Source organism: Artemia franciscana, chromosome 17 (genome assembly GCF_032884065.1).
Source record: "Artemia franciscana chromosome 17, ASM3288406v1, whole genome shotgun sequence".
NCBI lineage: Eukaryota > Metazoa > Arthropoda > Branchiopoda > Anostraca > Artemiidae > Artemia > Artemia franciscana.
The window spans coordinates 20,745,148-20,770,868 of NC_088879.1; the positions used below are offsets into that span (position 1 = coordinate 20,745,148).

At 35.0% G+C, this 25,721-nt stretch overlaps 1 protein-coding gene across 7 annotated transcripts in view; it reads right to left on the reverse strand.

Annotated features, from left to right (window-relative positions):
- LOC136037985 (WASH complex subunit 4-like) overlaps positions 1-25,721 on the reverse strand; it is a 444,769-nt gene that overhangs the window by 159,565 nt on the left and 259,483 nt on the right. For 2 of the 7 annotated variants that reach the window (XM_065720888.1, XM_065720889.1), the window contains exons 1-5: positions 25,066-25,109; positions 16,147-16,268; positions 12,175-12,337; positions 9,625-9,809; positions 5,715-5,820 (exon numbers count right to left, since the gene is read on the reverse strand). In XM_065720888.1, coding sequence (XP_065576960.1) covers positions 5,815-5,820; positions 9,625-9,809; positions 12,175-12,337; positions 16,147-16,268; positions 25,066-25,087 — 498 coding nt within the window. In that variant the 5' untranslated portion in view covers positions 25,088-25,109 and the 3' untranslated portion in view covers positions 5,715-5,814. Of the gene's footprint in view, positions 1-3,632; positions 3,652-5,714; positions 5,821-9,624; positions 9,810-12,174; positions 12,338-16,146; positions 16,269-17,509; positions 17,833-22,605; positions 22,722-25,065; positions 25,110-25,721 lie in introns of those variants that run through there. The other 5 variants (XM_065720891.1, XR_010620100.1, XR_010620102.1 and 2 more) reach the window with 5 other exon arrangements.

Sequence of the window (25,721 nt, forward strand, 5' to 3'; positions counted from 1 at the left end):
GCCATAGATTCTAACTCGGCTCACTGACGCGTCATAGTATGCCTTCATCAGTTCAACAAACTTCAGCGGCATTCCGTCATTCTCTAGGATCTTCCAAAGTTTCTGGCGAGTGACAGAGTCAAAGGCGGCAATGAAGTCCAGGAACATCAAGATCAGGGGTAGGTTGTACCTTTCAAACTGCTGGATAATGAGGCGAAAGGCGAAGATATTATCAGTACAGCCTCTACCTGGTCGAAAGCCGGCTTGATTTCCTCGAGTTCTTTCCTCCCTTGCCCCTTTGAAGCGGTTCAAGAGTATGATCCCGAATATTTTGACGGCAATGTCTATGAGACTTATGTCCAAATTTTCCCAGGATTTGTCTTGTGGTCTGGTCAGATGGACCAACTCTTGCGTTGAAGTCTCCAGCAACAATCAAGTAATCACGTGCGGCTAGAGAAGAAGACAACTGCTGCAGTTCACCGTAGAAATCATCCTTGGTCGTTTCAGTAGCGTCACGGGTGGGGGCATAGGTAGAAATTATCGACACATTTGCAGGGTTTCCTTTTAGTCTGATTCTAGCAAGTCTACAGGAGAGTGGTTCCCATTCTAGGAGAGCGTTTCTGGTTCTTTGGTTCATGATGAAACCAACTCCGTGGAGTCCTGAATAATCTTCTACTCCGGAATAGAAAAAGTGGAACTGATGTAGTGTTTCAGGAGCCGTTATAACTATAGAGCCAGAACCGGAGATTCTCGTCTCGGATGTGCAAAGTATGTCTATGTTGTACTTCTCCATCTCATGGACAAGAAAAGCTTGTGTGGCTTCTTGTTTAGTGGATCTTACATTCCAGCATCCAACATTTATTCTGGATTTTGCCTGTTTAATGACTGTAGTAGGTTTTTCTAGATTTATGGCGTTGAAAGGATTTTTCGACTTCGCCGCCATATTCAAAGTCGCGTCGCCTGCCGGGAACGCCGTAGTATGGTTGGCTAGTTTACTTCTCGACACCCGCGCCATTACGGGGGCCGCGTCGCTTGCCGGGGACGCCGTAGCCGTTACAACTTTTCTTCTAGGTCTCAGATTCACCAATGTTTCTTGGGAATAGAGTTGACCGCAAGGTCCCCGGTCTTGCGGGTCACCCGGAGCACGTTGGTCACCAAATCACTCGGCGTGGAGCTCAGTGGTGTTTACGCCCTTTCACCGCTTTGAGGTGCGCTGCCAGATTTCCTCTGCTGCCCAGGGACGGAAGATCGAGCCTCATTGCCTGTAACTACCATCACCGCCAAGGAGGTATACAGGTCTAGCTTGACCTTTGACTCCCACCTGGAATCAGCAGGGGCTTTAGGAAGGGATTCGGCGAGGCAATTACTCTGGTGTCCTCCGTAAAACATGGCCCAACCACTTTAGTCGAATCTCCTTGATCGTGATGGCATGACATCTCTTCCTATCAAATATTCTTCGTATATCCACGTTTGATATGCGATCACTCAGGTGTACCTTGACGGTACTACGAAGACAGGTATGCTGAATATTTTCAGTGCGGTAAATGTTATTCACGTGGCTATGATAGCACTTTTGATATTCATGAATTGGAATTAAACTTTTTCTGATTTCTTGAAACTGCAGTGTCAATGGAGCTAGTAGCTTAAAATTCCTATTTAACCATTCCCAAAGCACCAAATTTTCTGCTATATTCAGCTTCCTGAATTGCTTTTCCAGGAGCTTCTCTTTTCATGTCGATTAAATTGGTTACTTCTACCTCTTTCAGTAAATCATAGAGGGTATCCTTTAGTCATCTTATTGATGATTACAGACAAGAGCGTCAACTACCGTCTACGGAATAGCAACCCATTCGAAAGGAAATTTTTGCTCTGACAAACTCTACCTGCATCATTTAGTCCAGATTTAAAAAAGCTCAGCTCAAATATCCAAGCTCAAGGACCCCATTCAGAAGTAGTAAGTTTTTCGTTCATGTTCAGTTTTCCGTTCATGTTCAGTTTTCTGTTCAAGTTTTCATGTTTGTTTTTCTGTTCATCAATCATTTTATTAATACCAAATCAGTATTACAAAAGTACAAATGTTTTAAGTGTAAAATAAAACCCTTGGTGTATATTTCTACGATATTTATTGTAGTTAATACAATCATGAAATTTTTGTTGTTGCATTTAACTTGCATTCTTTTTTTCATTAGCTTGCAATTTTGTTGTAGGACGCGTAGTATTGAGTCTAAATGCATATCCGATAACCGAGAACAGTGTATGTTTTTTCGATAATTCAGAATTGAAAAAGTATGCCCATGAATATATGTACTACCAGACATAGTAATTATTTATTGAGCAGACTTTTTAAATCATAGTAGTTTCCAGAGGACAAACTTCCATAGAAATTTACCAAATTTGATTTTCTTTAAAAGCTAAATAACTGTGGATCACTTTGCAAATGTGAAAACTTGCAAAAATGCGAAGGGGTTCTCGAAAATATCCATCTTACGTGAGATCATTCCAAAATCAGCAAATCAGTTTTCAAACTCAGTTTGAAGTGGTATTAGTCCACCTTTCATTTTAGTATTTTGCCAAATAAAATTTATATCCGCTTCTTCTACTGCTATTTTGCAATACGGAAAATGATGGAGCTTTCTTTCATCGATATGGTTGATGAACAATGTTAGTTTCATTTAAAATGCTTTAACATCTGAATACATCTGGCATATAAATTTATTTTTTGCTTCTAAACGTCACCAAAATTAATAGCAGATATAACGGCATCCATTATTTCTCTCAACGATAAAACCTTGCAACATAATGCTTCTTGATAGACAATACAGTGAAATGTATATGGAAATTCAAACCCAGACTCTAGAAAGTTTGCTGTTGACTCTCCCACCGACACCTTTATTATGACCGCTCATGTTTTTTCCACCGTCCGTGGTGATGCTGATTAATTTATCCCAGCTCAAACCCCATGAAACCTGAGCTTGTTCCAAGCGATGAAATAAATCCTCCCCCTTTGTAGTTCCGTTAAGACCACATATTTTAAACAACTCTACATATTCATGAAAGTTTTCATCAATCCCAAGTACAAATATTAGGAATTGTGCTGTATCCCACATGTCCATACTTTAGCCCAATACAAGAGAGAAGTACGTAAAACACTGCGCTTTGTCCTTAAATTGTTCGCAAAAGTTAGCACCCAAGTCTTCGATGCGGCGGGTGCAAGTTCTAGTAGAGATTAATGTTTACAAAAGTACTTTTCCGTTCAGGGCAAACTTCCTCCGCAATAGAAAAGACACACTCTTTGACAAGTTTGCTGTCGGTAAATGGGCGATCAGGCTTTGATATTATTTCTGCCACTTTGTAGCTGGCACACATAACTGATTTGCTTATGCCTGTGACAACTTTAAAGATATTCTGCTGATTCTTGAGTGATGATTTCAAGATAACGATTCTGTTTTTTCGAGATTCACCTCCAAGACAGTAAAATTTAGTTTTGTGCTCAGTATCGTGATTTCACTTCAAGTTATATTCTTTTACTACAGAAATACTTTTTTGACAGATTAAACACAAAGGTTTTTCTTTAACTTCAACAAAAAACATAAATTTGTCCATGCTTCATTAAAAATCCGGCTTTCAACAACCATCCTTTCTTTTTTTAGAAGCCGCCTTGAGTGTATCAATCTGCAAAAATACAAAATATAGGCATGCGTATATCTATTTGTTTTTACGAAGCCTACCAGCCAATATATCCCTGCCTCTTAGGTATTGCTCTAGTACTGGGGGATTTTCTTGCTATTTGCTATAGTAAAGTAGTTAATGCAGTCAAAGTCACATGCAATGGCCATTGCAATTACAAGTGGTTGGGATTTCAGTCGCAATCAGTCAAAACTTGGAAAAGTCACAATAGAAGCAGTACTAATTGCATAAGCAGTATTTGTAGTAGCCCTCAAAGGTTGATTTTATTTCTTTAAGCTGTTCCTTAACTAACGTTCATATGCCCTTTTGACAACCTGTATAGAGTGAATTTTGATTTTGTTCAATATACAATTCAATATCCCATAATAGTTTCACCTTAATGCTCATCCCTGATATATTGCAGATAGGCCATTTTAACATCTATATTTAGTTATAAACCCCCTCAACAGGTCCTGAAGTTTCAACTTAATACCATAATAATATCATTATAAACTTGGATGGACATAGTGTTTTTTCATTTAGTTCAACATCCCCATTAATGTACTCGGAAAGTTCCAGCGTACCCCCTTGTTTTCCTAGGATGTTACACGTGCACCCTCTTCACAATCTGGATACGTACCGTGTTTTTTTATTTAGTTTCCCTCTAGTTTCCCAGAAAGTTGAAACTTAATACCTTATTATGTATCTGAGATATTTGTATCTGTGTTCCTTTGATAACCTGGATGTACTTAAACCCTTTTGATGAAAATTACCTTTAGAAGAAAAAAAATTATCCTCGATTTTGTAGATGGGAGTCATCTGGTATATACTGGAATATGTCCCAGTGTGTACCATTTTTTTCCTTTCCCACTATATACCAGATGACACCCATCTTCAAAATCAAGCGTTATTTTTATCTTCTGAATATTTTGCCATAATATGGCCGCACAACATGACCAGATAATTTGGCTATCCTTTGGTACCACAAGCACTAAATTTTACTGAACTAGAGAAGAATCAACAAAGAAAATCTATAGGCAAAATATTCTTGGGGGTATTTCCCGAACTTTCAGGTAGGTTTTACACAAAAACAAAACTATAATGTACCAAAATAATTGATCTGGATGGATTTTGTCCTGTGGTGGCGCAGTGGATTTGACCTTAGCTTAGTAATACGGGACCCAGAGATCGAATCACGCTGCAAGAATGCACTGAAGGGCCGACGCAGGGACCTTAGTAGTCAAGAAGCGTCGTTAATTCTTAAATTGATCTGGATGGTTGACCATCATATTAACTATGCTAGATGGTGTTTATGGATTTTTCACATTTCTACATGGCCAAATGCTAGACAGTACCCCTTTCACTCAGTTGTGCATTGGTATGGTGAGTAATATGGTCTGCGACCTGCGTTCCAGCAAGGATCTTGCTAGCTGCACCAAAACGCCTTGCGGGCCACATGCGGCCCGTGGGTTGCCGACCCATGGTCTACAATATGACAGCCTAATGGAAATCGAATTTTTGTTCCAACTTAAAAATTTCTTGCCGAATTAGCATAATAAAAACCGAGAGAAAAGGAAACAGAATGATCATACCTCCCAATGGAGACAGCTATAAGACCCTTCAAAATGTTCGTAAAAATACTAAAAAGAACAAAACAAAAAGGTTTTGGAACTCACCTTGACTTAAAGTTTTGTAATCATGGAATGGGCATAGGTTTAATAGTCGCAGTTCAGTCTAAATAAAAGAAAAAGAAAAAAAAGAACAGGACGGGAAAGAACAGAAGAGCTACAGCAGAATAACACAGCAATGATATTATACAGCTCTACAATACTGTCTAAAATGGAGTCATCGCCCAAATTCACTCGAAATTTTGATTTTTAATGTACATTTTGAACTGCTACATGGAGGGGGATGATACTTTTGAAGCAAAATAAGTGCATCAGATTCCTTGTTTTGTCTGTAGATTCAACATCAACTTTTACTCTCAATTCTGGTAAGTCAACAGGCCTAATTTACCTGAACTGTAAATTACTAAAAAAGTAATTGAGAGGACGAAAAAGAGGACTTACTTTGGTCACCCACTTTTCACCAGTTTCTGCTCGCTGTTTTGCTTCATTCCGTTGTCTGTCTTCTAGAGCATGTTTACTTCCAGTTGCACGAGGAATGTCATTAAGTCTGTAAGATATTTAAACCAATTAAGTGTCCACAATTATGGGTACCACCAGGGAGGAGCGATGGCCCATAGAAAAACCAAGATATATTAAAAAAAAGTGCTGACAGACGAGTGACAAGACCTCACACTTAAATTCAGGTAATAACAATGCTCCTAGTAGAAGATACCCTTGTCCTTCCTCAGATAAACTTCCTGTTTTAAGGCTTCTCCACTGACACAAACAGGCGAAGATCGTGCCATATTCCAACAACTTTATATTAACATGATTTTTTGTGACAAAAATGATTTTCTATGACATTTTCTAGTGAAACGAAATTTAGTAATGTCCTGATGTTTACTTTCATGCCATTTTTTTATAACATTTTATGATACTTAGTAGCAGATATGATTTTAAAGGGCATATTTTCTAGACATTTTTGTTTCGATAAACTCGTTAATGAACTTTAAGCATGTCGCTTAGTAAGAGGGTACAAATCTACTCTTTACGACCAAAGAGTGTGAACCCACTCAGCATATGTATCTTGAAAAAGCTCCATAGGCATATTTGTGTCCTGAAAAAGACCGTAGGTAGCTTAGAATGTACCCAAACCGTGACCCTTGAATAGTTTGATTAAACAGACCACAAGAGGAAGCGAGAATAGCGGAACGGCTCGAATTAGGCTGAGATTATAAAAAAAATGAATAAAAACCTCTGGGATTTGATGGGAAGTGGCGAAAATCAAAGTGCTTGACGACCCTGCTCTCTCTATGTCTCAGAGCTGGTCGACGTGTGTGAGGATAAAACGACAAATTTTGATATACTGTAAAACTTACTAATATTATACTTAGGGACGAAACTAAAAGACGGAAAGATAATATATTTTGGCGGTATCAAAGAGATTTATTCTGAAGAAGGGGTATCTCGGTCTACCGAAAATATGTTTGCTAGACCCATTTTTTTTTATTATTCTTTATTGAACCACTTAGATTTTTGATGCGATCCCATTGATTTTATGCAATAAAAATACTGTACAAATACCTGAGAATTTTTTTTACAGATTTGACTCTCCCCCCCCCCTGAAAAAAGAACACAAAAACATATAATTTTACAGTTTATAGGTAAAAATACTTATAAATAAATAAAGCATAAAGCATTTGAGATGAAAGGGGAGGAAACGTAAAGGGAGTTAATAGCAGAATCCAGTGCAGTACATTTGCCAAGCAAGACTCCACATATTCCCGAAATTTATAAATAAATTGGGGTTTTCATGAGACGGTAAACCCAAAAATTTTGCAAAATGGACAAAGTGTCAACACCACTCATTTACCATTGGAGCTAGTTTATGGTAGATTTGGGATGATGACATATTTGCAAAAAATACCATATTTATTGGAGAATAAATATTAAACATACAGCCATATGTAATCGGTTAACGAAATGTAAAAAAGTAAAATATTTCGGTTACTTTAGCATTAATACAACGTTCGAGATTTTTGTCTGATGGAGTATGAAGACCCTTACGTAGTCGAATTACGATTAATCAAAGAACAGGACTAGGAGGTTTTGAATTTTTCTTTTTGTTATTTGCTGAGTATAATTTACTTTGGGCCTAGAAGCCTTTTGAATGAAAATACTGCAGTTAAAATTACAGTTCCAGTCTACCTGAACAGCATCAGAAACAATTCTGAAATGCCAAAATGTTAGACAAAATATTTTATTGCAAAAACGTTGGTAAAGTCCTTCAAAATAGTTTATGCAATCAAAAACCTTAAAATTTTTGACTAAACACTCAAACATCCCAAGATTTTTTTCCCCGACCAGATGAAAGAGAACAATCTGACACAGTAATCCATTTAAACATTTTTTTTTATAATACCATAGGTCTCTTTCAAAACATGGGGGTGGAGGGCAAGGGACTAGTTCACACATTCAAATTTAGTTTAGGATAGACTTGGAATAATCATTTTTTTTTACATATCAAAACATACTTTTGTTCAATTAACTATTTCAAAATGTTGATTATTATGTATGTAATTAAATAAAAAAACAAGTTTTCCAATTAAAAGTAAGGAGCAACTTTAAAATTTAAAAAGAACAGAAATTATTACGTATACGAGGGGGTTTCAAACCTCCGTCAATACCTCACTTTTTACGCTAAAGTTTGAATTGTGGTCGAACCTCAGTCAGAATCTAGACAAACGGTTACAACAGCATAAAAACGACATAAACAAGGCCTTAATTCCAAATATTTCCAACAGCTCCTATGATTCTGCTTTAGGTTGGCATATATTTAATAATTCGTCCCACATGATACTTTTGAAAACTCTTCACTCCTCAGTAATGATTTGGGAATAAAACAGGTGGTTCGAGAATCAATCGAAATTAATCTCAAAATAAATAATAATATTTCTTTGAACAGGGACATAGGGGAATACTCACTAAATTCTTTATACTCAAATTTAATTAAAAATGATCTAACGAAATATTTTACTAAACCGATTTATAATAGTACTGAACCAACTACGAAAAGGCCTTTGAGACAGGCTGCTAAACAAGCAAGATTAGCTTTAAGAAATTGCATCTAATCATTTTGTTCTCTTTAGTTTGAATGATCTTATATTCTCATTTCATTCTTTTCGCCAGTCCTGGTTGAACTTCGTTGAAGTAAGGATGCTAGGGCTATTTTTAAAAAAAGTTTTTAAAAAGTGTTTTTTTAATTATTTAGTTTTAATGCTCACAATTTGATGTAAGTTCATTTATATATATATATATATATATATATATATATATATATATATATATATATATATATATATATATATATATATATATATATATATATATATATATATATATAGTTTCTCTCTTATTCTTGTATTGTGCTGAAGACGGCTCTTGGACATAGGGCCGAAATATCCACAGAAATAATCTCCACTGTCCTGAAAAGATTTTCCCTATTGTCTCTACTTTGTATTTGTTATCCCAATGATAAATCCTATATTTCATTCGCATCCACAAAATGACATGTACGTCCAACCCCTCAGATTCACAAGAACTTGCGCATAAGAAGCAATGATTAAAATTGGAGGATATTTGACGCAGCTTCCCCCGGTAACTATTTCCGTTTGCTTCATTGGCAAAGGAAAAATATTTCACCAGTCAGTCATTCACTAGTGCCGAACGAGAGTTTTGAATTTTTCTAATCGTAGATATTGGTGAGTGGATCAGTCCTGGAAAATGTTTTTCGACTTTAAAAATTTAAATTTAGCTACTTTTCAATTTTATTTCTTTGTCCTTTCTCTAGATTTTCTGCGTTGTTTAGTGTTTATATATTTTTAATTCTTCCAATTTTGGCTTATATTCGCTGTTTTTATTTATTGGCTTTCTGCAGGGTTTGGTTTTATAAGTTTACTTTTATTTGAGTAGTTTCGTCCACATTTTCGGGCATTTTATTCTAATTTCTCTGAAAGCACCGAAGTGGGGAGGTGCTTGTCCTCCCAAAATATTAACTTTACTCGTTCAGTACTTCTGTTGGCCTTAAAAAACTCATTCTCGATCTTTATTTCTTCATATTTGTTTTCTTTAAATTCACTTTAATCCTTTTCATTTTTTCGCTTAAATCAGTTTTATATTAAGTGGACAAATCATTTTAAAGTTTGTTTTTTTTTCAGACAAGACTGCAAAGATCAATGTTTGATAAAGCGGTTGACTTCTTAAAATTATGGCCAAATTTTAATTGCAAAATAGTTAATAAACGTTTAATTAGAAATTCTAAGCTAAAAATCAACACAAACTAAAATTTAATTGCCAAATTACAGACATCTACCTTTAAGTGAACACCTTTCGTTTCAAATCCAAGGTTTGGTGCAGTATAAAAAGCCTCAATTTGTCTTTCGACTTGTTCAATGACAATGTGACATCTATTAATGAACGACTGAAGCTCTAAAGGCTGCGGAATGAACAAGGACACGCATTCAATCAAATCTTCATCAGGGCAATCTGCTTCAACCCCTAAAAAAGGATAGAAAATTACGAAGATTTCCATTCGATTTCGATGAATAAGATGATTGGAATAAGGAGTGGACACAGGATAGAACCTATAATCCACATCTTTACTCCTACCCCGATCTCCTTATTTAATTTTTTTTATTCATCAACAATTTTCAATAATTCACTTAATACTTTTTAAACCAATTTTCACCCTCCTCCACAAAAATGCATGTGTATGTAGTTAGCTGAAATGACCCAGAAAAGACAAAGTCCATGAGTTTGAAATAACTAAGTCCATAACGTAACAATTTTGAACTTCTTGAAGTTAAATGTTTATACTTAAAAAAACCCTTTCAAATAAATTTTGTGGACGACGTCTTTTTCAACTATTAACAAAAATCATACAATTATCATATATTTCGCCTTCCACCACCAGTTCAACTTCAGGGGAAAATTTAGTCTTGCTTCGAAACTACCTTTAGGAGCTCAATATCTCAATTTATTATTTATCTCAGTTATTTTTCACAGGTAAAATATTTTTTCAAGATTGGAAAAATATACAGTTGCTTTTCTAAGATCATTACAATTTAGTGAGAATTCTGTATCTTCGAAAATTATAGTCTAATTTATTTTATATCAATTATTAAAAAAAAACATAACACAGCCACATCCCCTCAAAATACCGCGGCATGATATGGAGGAGAAATAGTTGAATAAATCCACAAATAAAAAGAAAAAATTACATTAACCAAAGAAGAAGTTAAGAAACAAAACAAAGCAACATCATGTAGCCTGCTACCACTAACTTAGCACTCAATACTCAACTCCTTCCTTAACACACATCAATCAAAATGAAAAATACTAATATTGATGATTTAATATAATCATTAAAATCATACTAAAAAAATAAATTTTCCAACAGCCTCTTAAATTCCCTTGGATCACAATCACCTTTAATACCACCATTTAACGATTACCATAACTTAGCCCCTCTAAAAACCAGAGATAACCCCCACCTAAACATAACCAAATTGCTAACATAAATTTTATTCCTTGACTTTGTGCCACGGTAAGGAGCCTCATTAACAGGTGTGAACACACTTAAAAAAGCAGAAAACTTATCTTTGACGCAAACATACATGAAAACACCAGTGCAAAAATTACGAAGAGCAGCCACTATTACTATTTTCAACTTAACAAAAGCCTCCCTACACGATTCAGAGGGCTTAAATTAGCAATTACGCTAATAACAATAATTTGAAAAACTTGGACTATGTGAATGATTGAGGAGAAAGTCCCCAGCCATATTGGACTATAATAAAATATGCATTGGAGGATTAAACTGAGGTATAATATGCAGATTATGTCCTTCGGTAAGCAATCGAATTATACCAACATTTCTAGCAAAAGCATTTGAAACTTCCTCAATATGAATATTAAATGAGAGCGATTCATCCACAATAAACACCAAGGTAACGAATACGTGACATCCTCCATACCAAAAGGCCCCCAGCTACAAACTGAAGACACTCATGGACAACAAGTGGCAGACCATCCAAAAACTCCAAGATTAGACTTAAGTAATGAATAACAATCTTGTTCCACCTGATCCAGATGGATATCCTCTGAATAGTATTAGACAATGAAGTACCCAAGAATTTAATCATTTCGTATGCACAATTAGAGCTATAGCATCAGCAAACGTCGAGAGAGAAGAAATTATTTCTTTTACCGTAAAATCTGAAACCTTATTGACAAGTGGCCGAAAAGAAGAAGGACGGCAATTGAAGTATATCAAAAACAATAGAGGGCCTAAAAAAGACCTTGTGGTACCCCACATATAATATGCAATGGTCTAGATATTGAGTCGGATATTTTAATTATTTGTGTAAATAATTACTGAGACTACAATGGCGAATCATGATAAAACACAAAATTGCAAAGAAAGGAAGAAAATGAGGACAATAATCACTGGCTGTTTATTTTCCTCGTTTTCTTCTTTTCTTTGTGATTTTATGTTTTATTATTTTTTGGAACTACCAGAAAGGAAATTAATAAGCAAGTTAAAAAATCTTCAATTAACTCCGTATCTTCGCAACTTTTCAATAAGTACAGAATGATCAACTGTATCAAAAGCTTAGATAATATCTAAAAGCTAACCTTTGATAAAAGCTAAATTTTAGCTGTCACACAGCGACAGCTGCAACCTAGTAAAGAACGAACCAAGGCCCATTGTAACCACAAATAATAATAAAAAGAAGACAAAAGGTGGGGCATAGGTACTAATTCCCAAAATTCATTAGAAAAAAGCATGGTCTTTCTGCTATTCGAATAAATATTCACAATCGGTGATCATATGTACGGTAAAGACAAGCAGTAGTAATACCTTCACCAAAAAGAAGTACTTCATACAAATAAATATTTTGTAATGTTCTGGTCAACTTTGACATCTCCATACAAAGACTTGTGAATACCAGCATAATTTTATGAGATACTTCGTGATCTGTATGTGCCAATAGAAACAAATCACTGCATTCTTGCCTTGGATCCTGCAATTAAAATTACATTTAAGAAACAGTGTAATGAAAAAAAAACCAAATAGCAAGGAGTCCCAGGAAAAGAAAAAAGGAGCGAAAGTGCACACATCTCCAATCTTTAGATAAGGTGAGGGACAGTATATACAAAATACCTTTACGATTATTTAAATGAGAATTTAATGCATTTTTATGAGCAATAGTTCATTAGTGTTTGAAAACTCACTCAAAAACATATTCTTTATCTAAATACTTAAATAAATATTGAAATAACGAACAGGTATTAGTTTTAAAATGTACTTTACCAATAAAATATGTGTCCTAGCTACCTCAACCTAACTCTCACTGTATAGCCCTAGAAAGCGGGACTGATTTCATTGGAAAACATCTAGCAATCCGTCTTTGAAAGTGCCCACGCTTCAGAATAGTGCTAGACCACTATTACCATTATAGCTTCCAACTTTCTAATTTTGGTTATCAGATTTATCTATTGCACTTTTACAGTTAGGGAAGGGGACAGTAGCCAAACTTTTGTTTGTAGTAATTTTTGTTTGTTTTTAACTTGATTTGCATATTCAATATGAGTTATACTTGTTTTAAGATTTGTTTATTCATTTATATTAGTACCTGTTGTACGTTTGTACATGTTGATGTGAAGGAGTTGGAAATTGAAAGGAAAAGCTCCCTTTAATAGCCCAAAGTAATTGGAGGGCAGCTAATCCCCCTCCCACACCCACCATTTCCCCAAACACATCCAATCGAAACTTCGAGATATCCATTTTGTTCAACATAATTGAAAGCTCCGGAAGTTAGGTCTTTAAGGATGACAAACCCCAGATCCCTCAGGGCAAGGGTTGTAAGTCATGTCCTGGGGGCATGTGAGGTATATATAGAAAGGGTGATTGTATATTAACTTCGGAGGGGCTCATTGGATTGGTTATCAGACGTCCGAATGCCCTTTTAAGATTCAGAGTGATGGGAAAGTGGATACCCGCCCACACATCCCATTTTCCCGAAATGTATCTGACAGAAATTTTGAGATGGCCATTTGTTTTCACAGAAACTTCGAAAAGAGCTCATTCGATTGGAAATTGAAAGACCTTTTCTGATAGTCGAAAGTGTTTGGAGGGCAACTAACCCCCCTTCCATGCCCGCTATTTCCCCAATCACAGCCAATAAAAATTTTGAGATAGTCATTTTGTTCAACGTAATCAAAAGATCCATAAATTAGGTCTTTTAGGATGACCCCCCCCCCCATAGCCCTTAGGTCAAGGCTGTAAATTTTACCCTCGGAACATATAAGGTTTATATAGAGAGGGCGATCGTATAAACTTCGGAGGGGGGCTCATTAGATAGGTAGTCAGAAGTTCTAGTGTCCTTTCTAAGATTGAGAATGATCGAAGAGTGGATACCCCCCCCCCCCCCACCACATACTCGTATTTTCAAAAATTTTGAGATGGCCACATCCAATCACAATTTTAAGATAGCCATTTTATTCAACGTAGTTGAAATGTAAGGAAATTATGTATTTGAGAATGACAACCCTCCTACAGCCGTCAAGACAAGGGTTGTAAGGTATGTCCTGGGGGGATATAAGATTTATATAGAAAAGTGATCGTATAAACTTCAGAGGGAGCTTATTGAATTAGTTTCTTCGATGTAACTACTTCTCAGTAAGGCAGTATACCTCCCAGATTTGTCTTCGGCAGCTAATGAGTAGAGAACAAAGTAAGGCGAATATTTTTTCTCATATGCAGCCATTTATCCTGTAATATTGTATTATTACAAGAATACAAACCTCACTACTACATTTAATATTTCATTGCCAGCAATGTGGAAAACCGCAACTCAACTAATCACACCTAAATTATTTACTTTTTTCTGCGTAGTTACTTTTGGTATTATCTTTATTTATATGTTACGCAATAAAAAGCAATCACTTATCATTTTTGTTTCTGCTACACAGAAACAAAATGTTAAAATGCTAATACAGCTTAGGTTCAAATTTAGAATAATTACCCATACCTCTGTCATAGCAATACGGATACGAAAAATAAACGAAATTATTACTACTACTACTACTAATAATAATAACTCACTGCAGCCCTGAGTCACCTGAGGCCAATGCAGCTAAGCACGCTCCTCCTACAACCTACAACCTCCCTCTTTACACCCTCCCAGGAAGTTTCCATTTCCTTTAAAACTTTATTTATGACATCCTCTCAACCCAGACAAGGACGACCTGCTCTCCGTGTAGCCCAAGACGGGTGGCCAAAAAGGACAATTTTTTGCAATCTGTCATCTTTCATAAGCAGAACGTGGCCTAGCCATCTCAACCTTTCTTTCACTATAGCCCCAGAAAGCGGGATTGAACCACATTTTTCGTAAAACCTACTGTTTGAAATACATTCGCTACCTACAGAGACCAGACTAACGCCTCGATAATTACGTTACTTACTTTTGTCACCTTTCTTATACAGTGGCTTAATTAAAGCTTTCCTAAAATTATTAGGTACTTCTCATTTTTCAAAAATCATATTCATAATCTTCAGTAGCTTATTTCTAACCTCAGAGCCACCATATTTAAGAAATTCATTTATAACACTATTTGCACCTGGAACCTTTTTATTTTTTAATCCTATTAGTACTGTCGCTAATTCTTCCTTCGCTAATTTTTTTTCTCAAAAATTATTCCATCCATCATCCGCATTGTCAAATTTTAAACTCTAAAGTTTAGTATTCAATTGTTCCTGGAAGGTTTCTCTCAAATTTACATCTTGGAGTCTACCAACATCATAACTTTCCGGGAGGTGGCTACCCTTCCGAAATTTCTGCTTTAAATTAACCTTAGACACTACTAGATGGTGATCTTTACTTTTAACATCAATAACAGCACTCCTATACAACCTAGTATATTGTATTGATCCTGCTAGTCTTCGGTTTACAATAACATAGTCAATAAGATTTGGTGTCTTGCCATCACGTGAATACCATGTCAACTTATGGGCCATTTGATGATCAAACACCGTATTGATTATAACTAGGTTGTTATATCTACGAAATGTCTGTAGCCGTTACTGTTTCCTTTTCCTACACCAAATTTACCTAGGCTAGGATACCATCTATCACTATAGATGGTATAGTGATGAGCGTTAAAATCTCGTATACAGCCTGAGCGTTAAAATCTCCTAGAAAAACATCAAATTTCTACCTGGTACCCTGTGTATTTGCTTTTGTAACTGTCAGTAAAATTCATCTGAGTCACTACTATCTCCGTCAGTTGGTTCAACAGGGGCATATACTACTATAACTGATACCCTGAACTTTTTAGTCATAAAATGAGCAATTAGTATTCTATTATTAATACCTTCCCAGCCTAAACAAGACTTAGTATCTTCCTTATTCATCATGAGCCCTACTCCCATTCTATGTGCCCCATCCTTCCTACCTGAGTAAACAAATTCTATGTCACCTAATTTCATGCTTCCTACCCTTGGGATATGAGTTTCTGAAACTCCTAGTAAATCTGGAACAAGACATCTTTGACTAAAGCTTTTCAATTACAATTCCTTTGAAGTTTTTACCATTTGAAAATTTCAATACAAATAATAATTCAACAACAATTCAATTTCAATAAGTTTCAGTAACAGAGCATGAAAAAGGAATCGTCAAAGTCAAAGCACTAGCGTTAACTTAGTAAAGAGCAAAGTAGCTTAAATATGTTATGCCCAAACATGTAATTTTATAATTAGCTTGAAAAACAATTGTTGCTATTTTTCAATTGTTTTCAATGTGCCTATTTTCAAGCACTTGAACAAACATACCGAAACTTGTAGGATCTTCAGTCCCTTGTAGCTTGAATTCGTTGTTGTGTGCTTCCAGCAATCATGGCTGAAATCCAAGGCCAAATTCCCAAACTTGTGTAAAAGTTGTTCTTTTGTGGTGGCTGTAAAAGAGGGAACAAATATTAAATGAATTCAAATGATTTGTGTTAAAAAATGCATTGTCTTCTTTGACAAACAGATATATTACATAACAGCAGACATAAGAAATTGGAGTTTGAGAGTGATGATCTTTAGTATAAATTTACATTCAACTATACCAATTCTTTATATAAAATGATTCCAGCTGCAGCCGTGATACTGCTAAAAGACTAAAGTGGAAAAACAAGTAAAGTTCGAAGCTTAGTAGACCACTGTCTTGGCTAATAATACTGCTGCAACCTGGATTAATAAAAAAGTCACAAACGGGAAAAGGTCTATGGGTTTTCTTATTTGGAATAGTAAGAAACGAACTTCAGGGAATCAGGCAGCTTACTAAGTCCAATATGTGCCATGGTTTGTTCTTTACTGGGTTCCAGCCATATCCAATGAAGTTTACATAATCCCCATTTATACTGAATTACGTTGATTCCCTTTGCATATTTATTTTTATATTTTTAATTACTATGGGCTAGCTTTAACTATAGTGTTTTGATTTTACTAAAATATTTACTGCATCAACGAATTAATTTTCTTGTCTTATGTGAAATTTAAATCCCAGAAGTCTTCAATGGTGCAGCGGTGCAGCATTAATATACTACTACAGTGTTATAGAAAAATGCAGTTTTTCGTAAAAAATTGATGTTATTTTTAAAATTATTTTTGTTAAATACAGAGAGGTTTTGAATACATCAATTTCCTTTCAAATGAGCCATTAAACCGCTCTCTGTGATTTTCCAGTGCCCTGCTAGCTAAAGAGAATAAACGAAAAAAAAATGCCGTCAATGCAGAATATAATAGTTTAATCTACTTATCTTGTTTTTCAGGCCAATGGATTTTCCTCGTTATTCAAGCCAAGGCACTGGAAGTTTCTTACATAGGGGTTTCGAACAAGACAATTCTGGTAGCATAGTTAGTGCTTTGATCTGACCCTAGTTTTGGAGTCATGGGCTATTGTATTTCTTAGTATTGGACGTGTTCATCTCTTACTAGGTTGCTAGCTACCCAGATACACTTAAAAATCATTCAACCTCCTTCCACAAGTGGAATCATTCCCTTTCCTCCCTTAAAAAATTGGATTGTGTTCATCTGTATTACCAAAGGTATTATACAAGCAGGGAATCTCAAGTCTTAGAAAAAAACACCAGGCAAACCATCGAAATCTCCTGTATAGAAAAAAGCATCTGGAAAAACCTAAAGCACTTACAGCTACAGCAACCAGTAGCCTACGCATGGAGATACTTCTAAGCCATTTGTACTATTTTATTCATTTGCCAGCGATATCAGCGTTACTGAGGTGCATTAAAACAACGTACTTTTGTTTTTAAATGAAGTATCTTTTCGTAAAGCTTCTCCCGTTGGTTGGCATATTATCTGGAATTGAAGAGCTGATATGCACTCTTTGTTTGAATATGGTAGAATTTGGATGGAAATTTGATTCCGTTAGCTTAAAAACAACAAGAGAAACTAGTTTCATTTAGAAACATAAAACTACCTCTTGTTTGTAGCCAATCTACTCTGATGAGGCCATAGTAATAGTAAGGTACCACAAGGACCTGTATTAGGCCAAAACCTTTTCCTGATGTACATCAATGACATCTTCAATCATGTGGATAATAATATCCACCTGTTCACTGATGATACCAAACTTTTTGGTGTTGCAAACCCACAGAGTATCCAACACAAAATAGACAGGTAACAGGATTGAACTCAAGACTGGCTTCTCCAATTCAATACAACCAAATACTGTATTTTGCACCTTGGACCCAGCTACCCAATGGCTACCTACTCAATTTTCAACCCCATCACTAAAATAAAGGAAGCATGTAAAGAATAGAGAAGAAGAAAGGGACCTTGGTGTGTTTGCCTACAAGTTGAGTTTCCACCGCCACGTCCATCCTGTTATTTCACGAGCAAATTCCATCCTGGGCGTATTAAAACAGACCATCGGCAGCCGAGAGGCAACAATATTCATAAAACTGCATAAAGCTCTCGTTAGACTGCTATTACTGCTACTGCAGCTATTGCTACTACGCAAGCTAAGGGTATTAAGGTAAAGCTTTCAAGGAAAATATAGGCGGATGCTGAACTAAATCAAAACGAACTATGATTATTTAGATTGTCAATAGGATAACAAAGCAATATCACAATAAGGGCTTCCATTATTAAGTTAGACCTTTAGGGTAAGTTGTGACAGATTTTCAACAAGGCAGGACACTATGTGTATATTTTTGATACTACTTCGACAATTACTGTAACTAACGACGCTTAGGAAATTAAGTTGAAACGTTTAGGGGGAGTTTCAATTAAACGAAAAAACTATATGCTTGAAAGTTTTAAAAGGGCATATAAGCAACACACCAATACCTTGCTTTGCGGCGTTTCGTTTTGCATTTTTTCGAAGTTGCGTCGCTGCTCAATTAGTACTAATTTTCATTGCGTGTCATTGGGTTTTTGAGGTTGCGTTGGTTTGGATTCGGGTCTTGAATTTTTTTTTTCCAGTCCCTTTTTTCCAGGTAAATGCCCTTTTTGTAAACTTAACTTCATCTATCCTTTTACTTGTTTGGTTTCTTTAAAATGGTTTCCTCTTTCTCTTGCAGGCGATCAAATTAGCTGCGCAGCTAAAAGGGTGACTCATCCCTGTTAAAAACGTATTTTTGGACGCCAGTTTGGCTAAAATTCAATGAGGGGTGAAAGGGAAAATTAGTTCATACATTGTAGATTACGTGTCGCTTTATATCACACCCTGTAAAGGATTTTATTGGCTGGTCTTCTTTCGTCACATCCCGGGTGATTTTTATCTTTGTTTTTATACCACTACCAGAACTTTCAGTTTTTGTATAACCTACGATCAATATAACCTTTGACAAATTTCTCGACCAAATAAATATTAATTGACCAAATTAATTGACCAAATTTGACAAAATAACACAGCAGTTTATTTTGTTTGAAAAGGATACTTTTTTGTGTGTATTATATTATTTTTATTATTTAGTTTTTAATGTTTACTTTGTACAGTCCGACACATTGGCATGAAGAGAAAGACAAAATACCTACTCAAACACACAAAGTCAGACACGAAAACACACAAAGATACAGGTATGGAGAGAGAGAGACAAAAAGCAAAAGATGGAAACTCCCTTAAAGTCATATAATCCTAATGAAAATTACACCATCAGATTCGCCATATCAGAGAACTCTATTGTAGAGGTTACATTCTCCTATCTACAAAATGTGGAATTTCGTATTTTTTGCCAGAAAAACAATCCTGGATGCATATTTATTTGTTTGATTTTCTCAGGGGTGATTGTATCGACCCATTGGGTCCAAAACGATGAGAGAGGGCTCTTTCTAACTGAAATTAGAAGTTCTAGTGCCCTTTTAAGTTACTGTAAAAATTAGAGGACAGCTAGGCCCCATCCCATCCCCCTTTTTCCCAAAATCGTCTAATCAAAATTTTGATATAGCTATTTTGTTCAGCATTGTTGAAAAGCCCAATAACTATGTCTCTGGAGATAACATGACCCCCAAAGCTTCTGGGGAAAGGTCTTTAAGTTATAAATTCACCCATTATTTACATATAGTGTTTGTTATTGGGAAGTATGCCTACATTTTTTGGCTGGGGAAGGGAGGACAAGTTTTCTGCTGGGAGATTTTGCAAGGGAAGAATGAAGAGGGAAGTTTCCAGGGGGTGAACATTTCAGGGGAAATTCTATAGTGGAAGAATATGCCAGAATTCATTTACAAAATTTGTATGTTTGGCTTTCTCTTCCCTAACTCAATTTTACACATTGAGATGTTCAGGATAATTGTCTGGGGTAAATTTTCACCAGGATTGAGTTGTTTAGAGAATATTTCCGTTGGGAGGGAGATTTTCCCATGAAAGTGGAGCTATATTTCCTAGCGTCATTTAAAAAAACGATCAGAAATTAAATAAAAAGAAAGGTTTTGTCAGCTGAAAGTAAGGAGTAACATTAAAACTTAAAACAAACAGAAATTATTAAGTATATGAGGGGGTTACCCCTCCTCAACACCTTACTTTTTATGCTAAAGTTTAAGTTTTGTCCTAATTCTATAAGAATGACTCATGAAACACAAAGGTTGTTTAATTAGAACAATAAGTAACTTTTTTAAAGTGCCGAAAAACTTCAGTGTAAAGACAGAGCTGTTAAGGAGGGGCAATCCTCCTCATATACTTAATAATTTCTGTGTGTTTTAAGTTTTCATATTGCTCCTTACTTCCAGTTGAAAAAGTTTGTTTTATATTTAATTTTATAAAGAATGGCTGTTTGTGATGCGGCATGATCATCCCAAATAATATATCTCATCATTTTATCATCTCATAGTGTACCATGTGTCCTTTGATAAAATGGGTTTGCTGTATTCTCAATCTGTGGAAACCACTCTGTCTCAGTGCTTTCAACAAATTTGATGGATAGCCTAATATCAAAGCTTGCAGTAGCAAATTGAAATTAAGGAGCCCCTCAAAACAATGGCAACCAAAACTCTAAATATAAGAATTTTGACAACATTAAATCCCTCAAAAGAATTAGCTTTGTATGCTGATCCCAAGTATATGAAAATCATTAAGTTTAATAGTGTGTGTTTAATCAGAAAATTTGTCTAATTTTTAAAGGGAAAAACATCCCTATGAAGGCAAGAAATTTTGATGAAAAGCACACCATTTAGCTTCAGCATATCACACAACCAAACTCTAGAAGTATCAAGCTCCTATCAATAAAACTATGGAATAGGCCTAATACATTTTTTTTCCCAAAAGAAGGATCAAAGAAGTATTTATTTTTTTCCCATGGGTGATCATTTCAAACTAATTGTCATAGAAGATTGGAAGAAAGCTCATTCAAATGTTAATAAAAATTATACTGCCTTTTGATGTGAGCAAAAAGATTGTGCCACAGGAAAGTGGCATTCTTGACCATTTTGTCACATCAAACTACAATTTTCCCCAAAAAAGACTATTTTACTATTGATTGAAAATTCTGAGATAGTGCATTGATATAAAAGTATCTAAAAACTGTATATTGAGTTTTCCAATTACAGAGGAAATAATGTCACATGGTGACAAATTTGATCCTGAAAAGTCATCTAGTCCAACAAAATAAATGGTTAATATGGATATTTATCTTAGTGCATGATTCAAACAAGTTGATTGAGTGTCTCGAATATCCTAACCCTAATTGAGCCTTGCAATAAATAAAGAATGTGTTTTGGGGAAGAGGAGGGGAGGGCCAAGATTAGGAAAAAGATATCTAATTGCTGTTGATTCCTTGGACTATTTTTAGCTTATACCTTTATTATTGGTGCTAGAGAGGGAGCAAAAGTACCTCTGCTAATGCACCAATCTTTTTCTATGTTGTAAAAAAAATCATGTTCACATGCTTACTGACTCAGAGATGGAAATACTGAAGAAGGTTAGGTATCCTAAGCTTTGCCAGGAGATTTCTTTGGGGTTGTCAAGTTCTACCAGGAGCTTTGTTTCCAATAATTTCAAATGGTAATATTTTTCTTTTACAATTTATTTACAGTTTCACAATGTAATGAAACATATATACATACAATATGATAACCCTAATATCATGCTCTTTCCAACTAGGCCTATAATAATTGCTTTATTCAGAAATTCAATTTTTGTCCCATTACAAATTCTCAAAGATTATGCCTTTTTCTCTTGTTTTTGGCTATATAAAAGGTTTGAAAACAACAATTTTCATTTCATTATATACAGAATAATTGGAGTTAACACATTTCAACTGCAGCTCCACTATACTTTATACCCCCCCCCCTCTTGTGCAAATATATAGCCAAAACTATATATTTTCCCATGTTTTTTCTGACTTTGATTTTGTCACAGCAGATTCAATTTACAGGTAAACCAGTTTAAACCAGAGTGATATAAACAGCAGTATATAAGTGGTATCTAAACTATGAGAAAAGGTGTCACTACTGGTGTCACTAAAAAAGGCACTGAGTGGTATGTTTACCTAATAGAAAGGTCAGTAACATAAACTGCACCAAAAAATTTGGACTAAATACTCAAATTTTGTCAATGTTTTTTACTTTCATTCATCATTTTAATTTTCTAATAGAAGAACTAAAGATAAGGGACATTGCATATCAATTTAGAATTATTGATAGCCTATATATGATTTAACAAATAGAAATTGGTGGCTTATAGGACCAGTGGCTCACATCATGTTTTGGTTAGAATTGGGTATGTTTAAAAATGATTTTTCAACTTAAAGTAAGGAGCAACACTAAAACTTGAAACAAACAGAAATTAACCTGCATACAATGGGACCTGTCTACTCCTCAACTCCCTTCTCTTTAAGATGAAGTTTGACTTTCATCCCAATGGTTTAACTTCTGAAACACAAGGGGCCTTGAACTGGAATAAGAATGTTATAAAGCACTAAGAAAAATTACTATAGCAAGTGAGTGTTTTAGGAGTGAGGATTTTAGTGCTTTGTCATTTTTCTATAGCCCTGCTCATTCATGGAATAATTTCTGCTTGTTTAAATTTCAATTCACCTTAAATTGCATCTTCTAGAAACTATAGTTGAAGAATCTATATATGTTGTCAGGTAACATAGACTCTTTTTTCTTGTCATAATTCATGTGTAAATTAGCATTATTTACATACATACTGGACAGTTTGGTTTCATTGTTGGGTGTTGGTAGACGTATTGCCAGCCAGGCATTTTTTAGGGCTAAAAGGGAAAGGTGGCACCTAATAGACCCTGCTGGATAATAATGGTTGGTTCTACTGTGACTTCCATGACTTGTTACTATACTCTTGGGTTAATGCTGATCCTTACTTTGAGCTGAAACAACTTATTGTTTTGTTTATTATACTTTAAAATGTTTATAAATATGGAAACAAGTATGATAATCTAAATAGTAGAAATGAATATTATAGCATAAAGTAAGAATTTTTGCTTTAATATTTTCATTTACTTTTGTATATATCCTATGGGTGTAAATACAGCCTATACTTTTCCACATAAAATAGCTAGAAGAAAGTGAATAAATACCTTGATGCCTTTTGAAATATAATAATCAGTTCTAGGGCATGTTCTTTTAGTCCTTAAAGGGACTCTAAACAGCTCACAGCAACCACAAATTTAAAAATACATCTCCAAAAAAATTGCCTAAGTGAAAAATAAAATGCAATTTGTGTTTGATACAGGAATGGTAATGGTTATTTTGATTAATTTTAACAGTATAATGTTATTTTAAGAATAAATTTACAGGACTTTTTGAAAAGGGCATGAAACTCATCAAAAATGGCATCCATAAATAGAAGACTTAATCCCCCCCCCTTGAATAACAAGGAAATTCACATTTTTGTATGTTTATCATTGATGTATCCCCTTTTTCCTTTTTTTGTATAGGCCTAGAATTTACATGCAGAATAATAGCAGTCAACACATATTGGCAAATTTATAGCAAACCATATAACTGGCTTTTGTATAAAGTGAATATCTTTGCAAATATAATAATTGCTTCTTCACTAAATTCAGATTTAAGCACATTTTTAGCCCTTAAAAATGAAAAATTTTCAAAAAATTATGACTGTTCATATAACTGGCTTACTAATAAAGCAAACATAGCACTTGATGCCTTTTTGGTGTTCTTTATGAATATAATAATTGCTTCTACCACAAATTCAAATTTAAGCACTTTTTAAGCTTTAAATGACAAATTTTCAATTAAAGTATGAATTATTCATGGTTTCCAACAAAATAGTACTATGTTTTCTCTGTACTATTTTCAACAAAACAATACTACATTTTCTCAGTGCTAAAATTATTTATAATTAGGTTAGTTTAGGTTAAAAAGTGCTTAAATCTGAATCTAATGTAGAAGCAACTATTATATTAGTAAAGAGCATAAAAAAGGCATCAAGGGGTATATTCACTTTAATTGAAAGCCAGTTATATGGTTTGCTATAAATTTACCCACATTGTTAAGGTAAACCCAATTTTTAATGTTTTATTCTCACAAACAGGCCTATAGAAGAACCAAAAAAATCCTCTCTAAAAATAACCTTCCCGGTCTCTTTCCACAGCCCTTGCATTCTGGTACTAGAGGACATTCTTTGAAGCTCTCCATGTAGTGTTCCATGAGTAGACATAGAAGCCACTTCTTCAGCCAAAGAATAATCAATATGTGGAACCATCTCTCTGAAGAAACAGTTTCTGCTACTTCAATTGACATGTTCAAGTCCCACCTTGATAGGGAATGGCTCTGCCAGGAGTTCCTTTACAATTGGGAAGCTGCAGAGTCCTCCACAAGAGTCTAATCTAACAGCCACAATCTACACCAAACGAATTCTTTTTTTATCATGGAGCATCACAAGGATGGATAATCTTTATATCGCTCCAAGCTGCGATTTAAGGTAATAAAGAAAGACAACAAGTTATATACTCATTTTCTAAATTATAGCCCACTAGCTAAGTAATTGCAAAAATGATATCTACTTCCTATAGGTAAATTCAAATGGTAAACTATCACAAACACTACTGTTTGTATTGTAACAGCAGGATAAAACAAAGAATCAAATGGTAGACTGCTACTCTTCTCATTCCATAGCCTAGTGGTTCCCTCAGGAGAGGAGCTCTTGTCCAACAGCCCCTGAACTGCAGCTTTCATAAACATTCTTAAGATAAGACTAAATACTAATGAATTTTTCATCAAAACAAAGCGAATGGGCTATATTTATTTATGGCTTATAGATTTAACCTCCCAAACTTTCTACGTCCATGCTGTGAATAAATCAAATTATTATATTTAACTGCCACCTATTTTATGATACAAAGCTTTTGCTGTTCCACAGACTAAATGTATGTAATACAGACGTCTAGCTGAAATAATTTTATGGTACCAGTCAATTTGGTGGTTGTACTTGTCTATCCTCAGTTCCTCAAGCTTCTAGCACGCAAACGCGTCATCATATATAGCCTAGTAAAGGCACTCGGAAACCCAACCCTTTTTTGAATTGTAGGATATGGAACACAGACATTTGTTTCGTATAATTTTGTCTGTGTGCTATTGTCTAGACTCTAGAGCTTAATAATCCTTAATAAAACATTCGTAAATCGAATCTATTTTAAACTTTAATATGATTTTATCGATCTTCAAATAGTAGATAAGCACCGTTAGCATCGGTGAGAATCAGATAGTGGATAAGGCACCTCAAGGTAAGTCATAGCTTTTTTGCACCCAAGTCGCCATGCTTTAATATCTTGCATAAGTTTCTCCTTTCCTCAATAAAGGTATCCAAATGAATCTCATTCAAAAGTAGGATTTATCTGACATTGCATTTCAGATTTATATGCTATTTTGTGGTTTTAAAAAGGGGCCGCTTTATAATAAAACATGTCCCTCAGTTCTTAGAT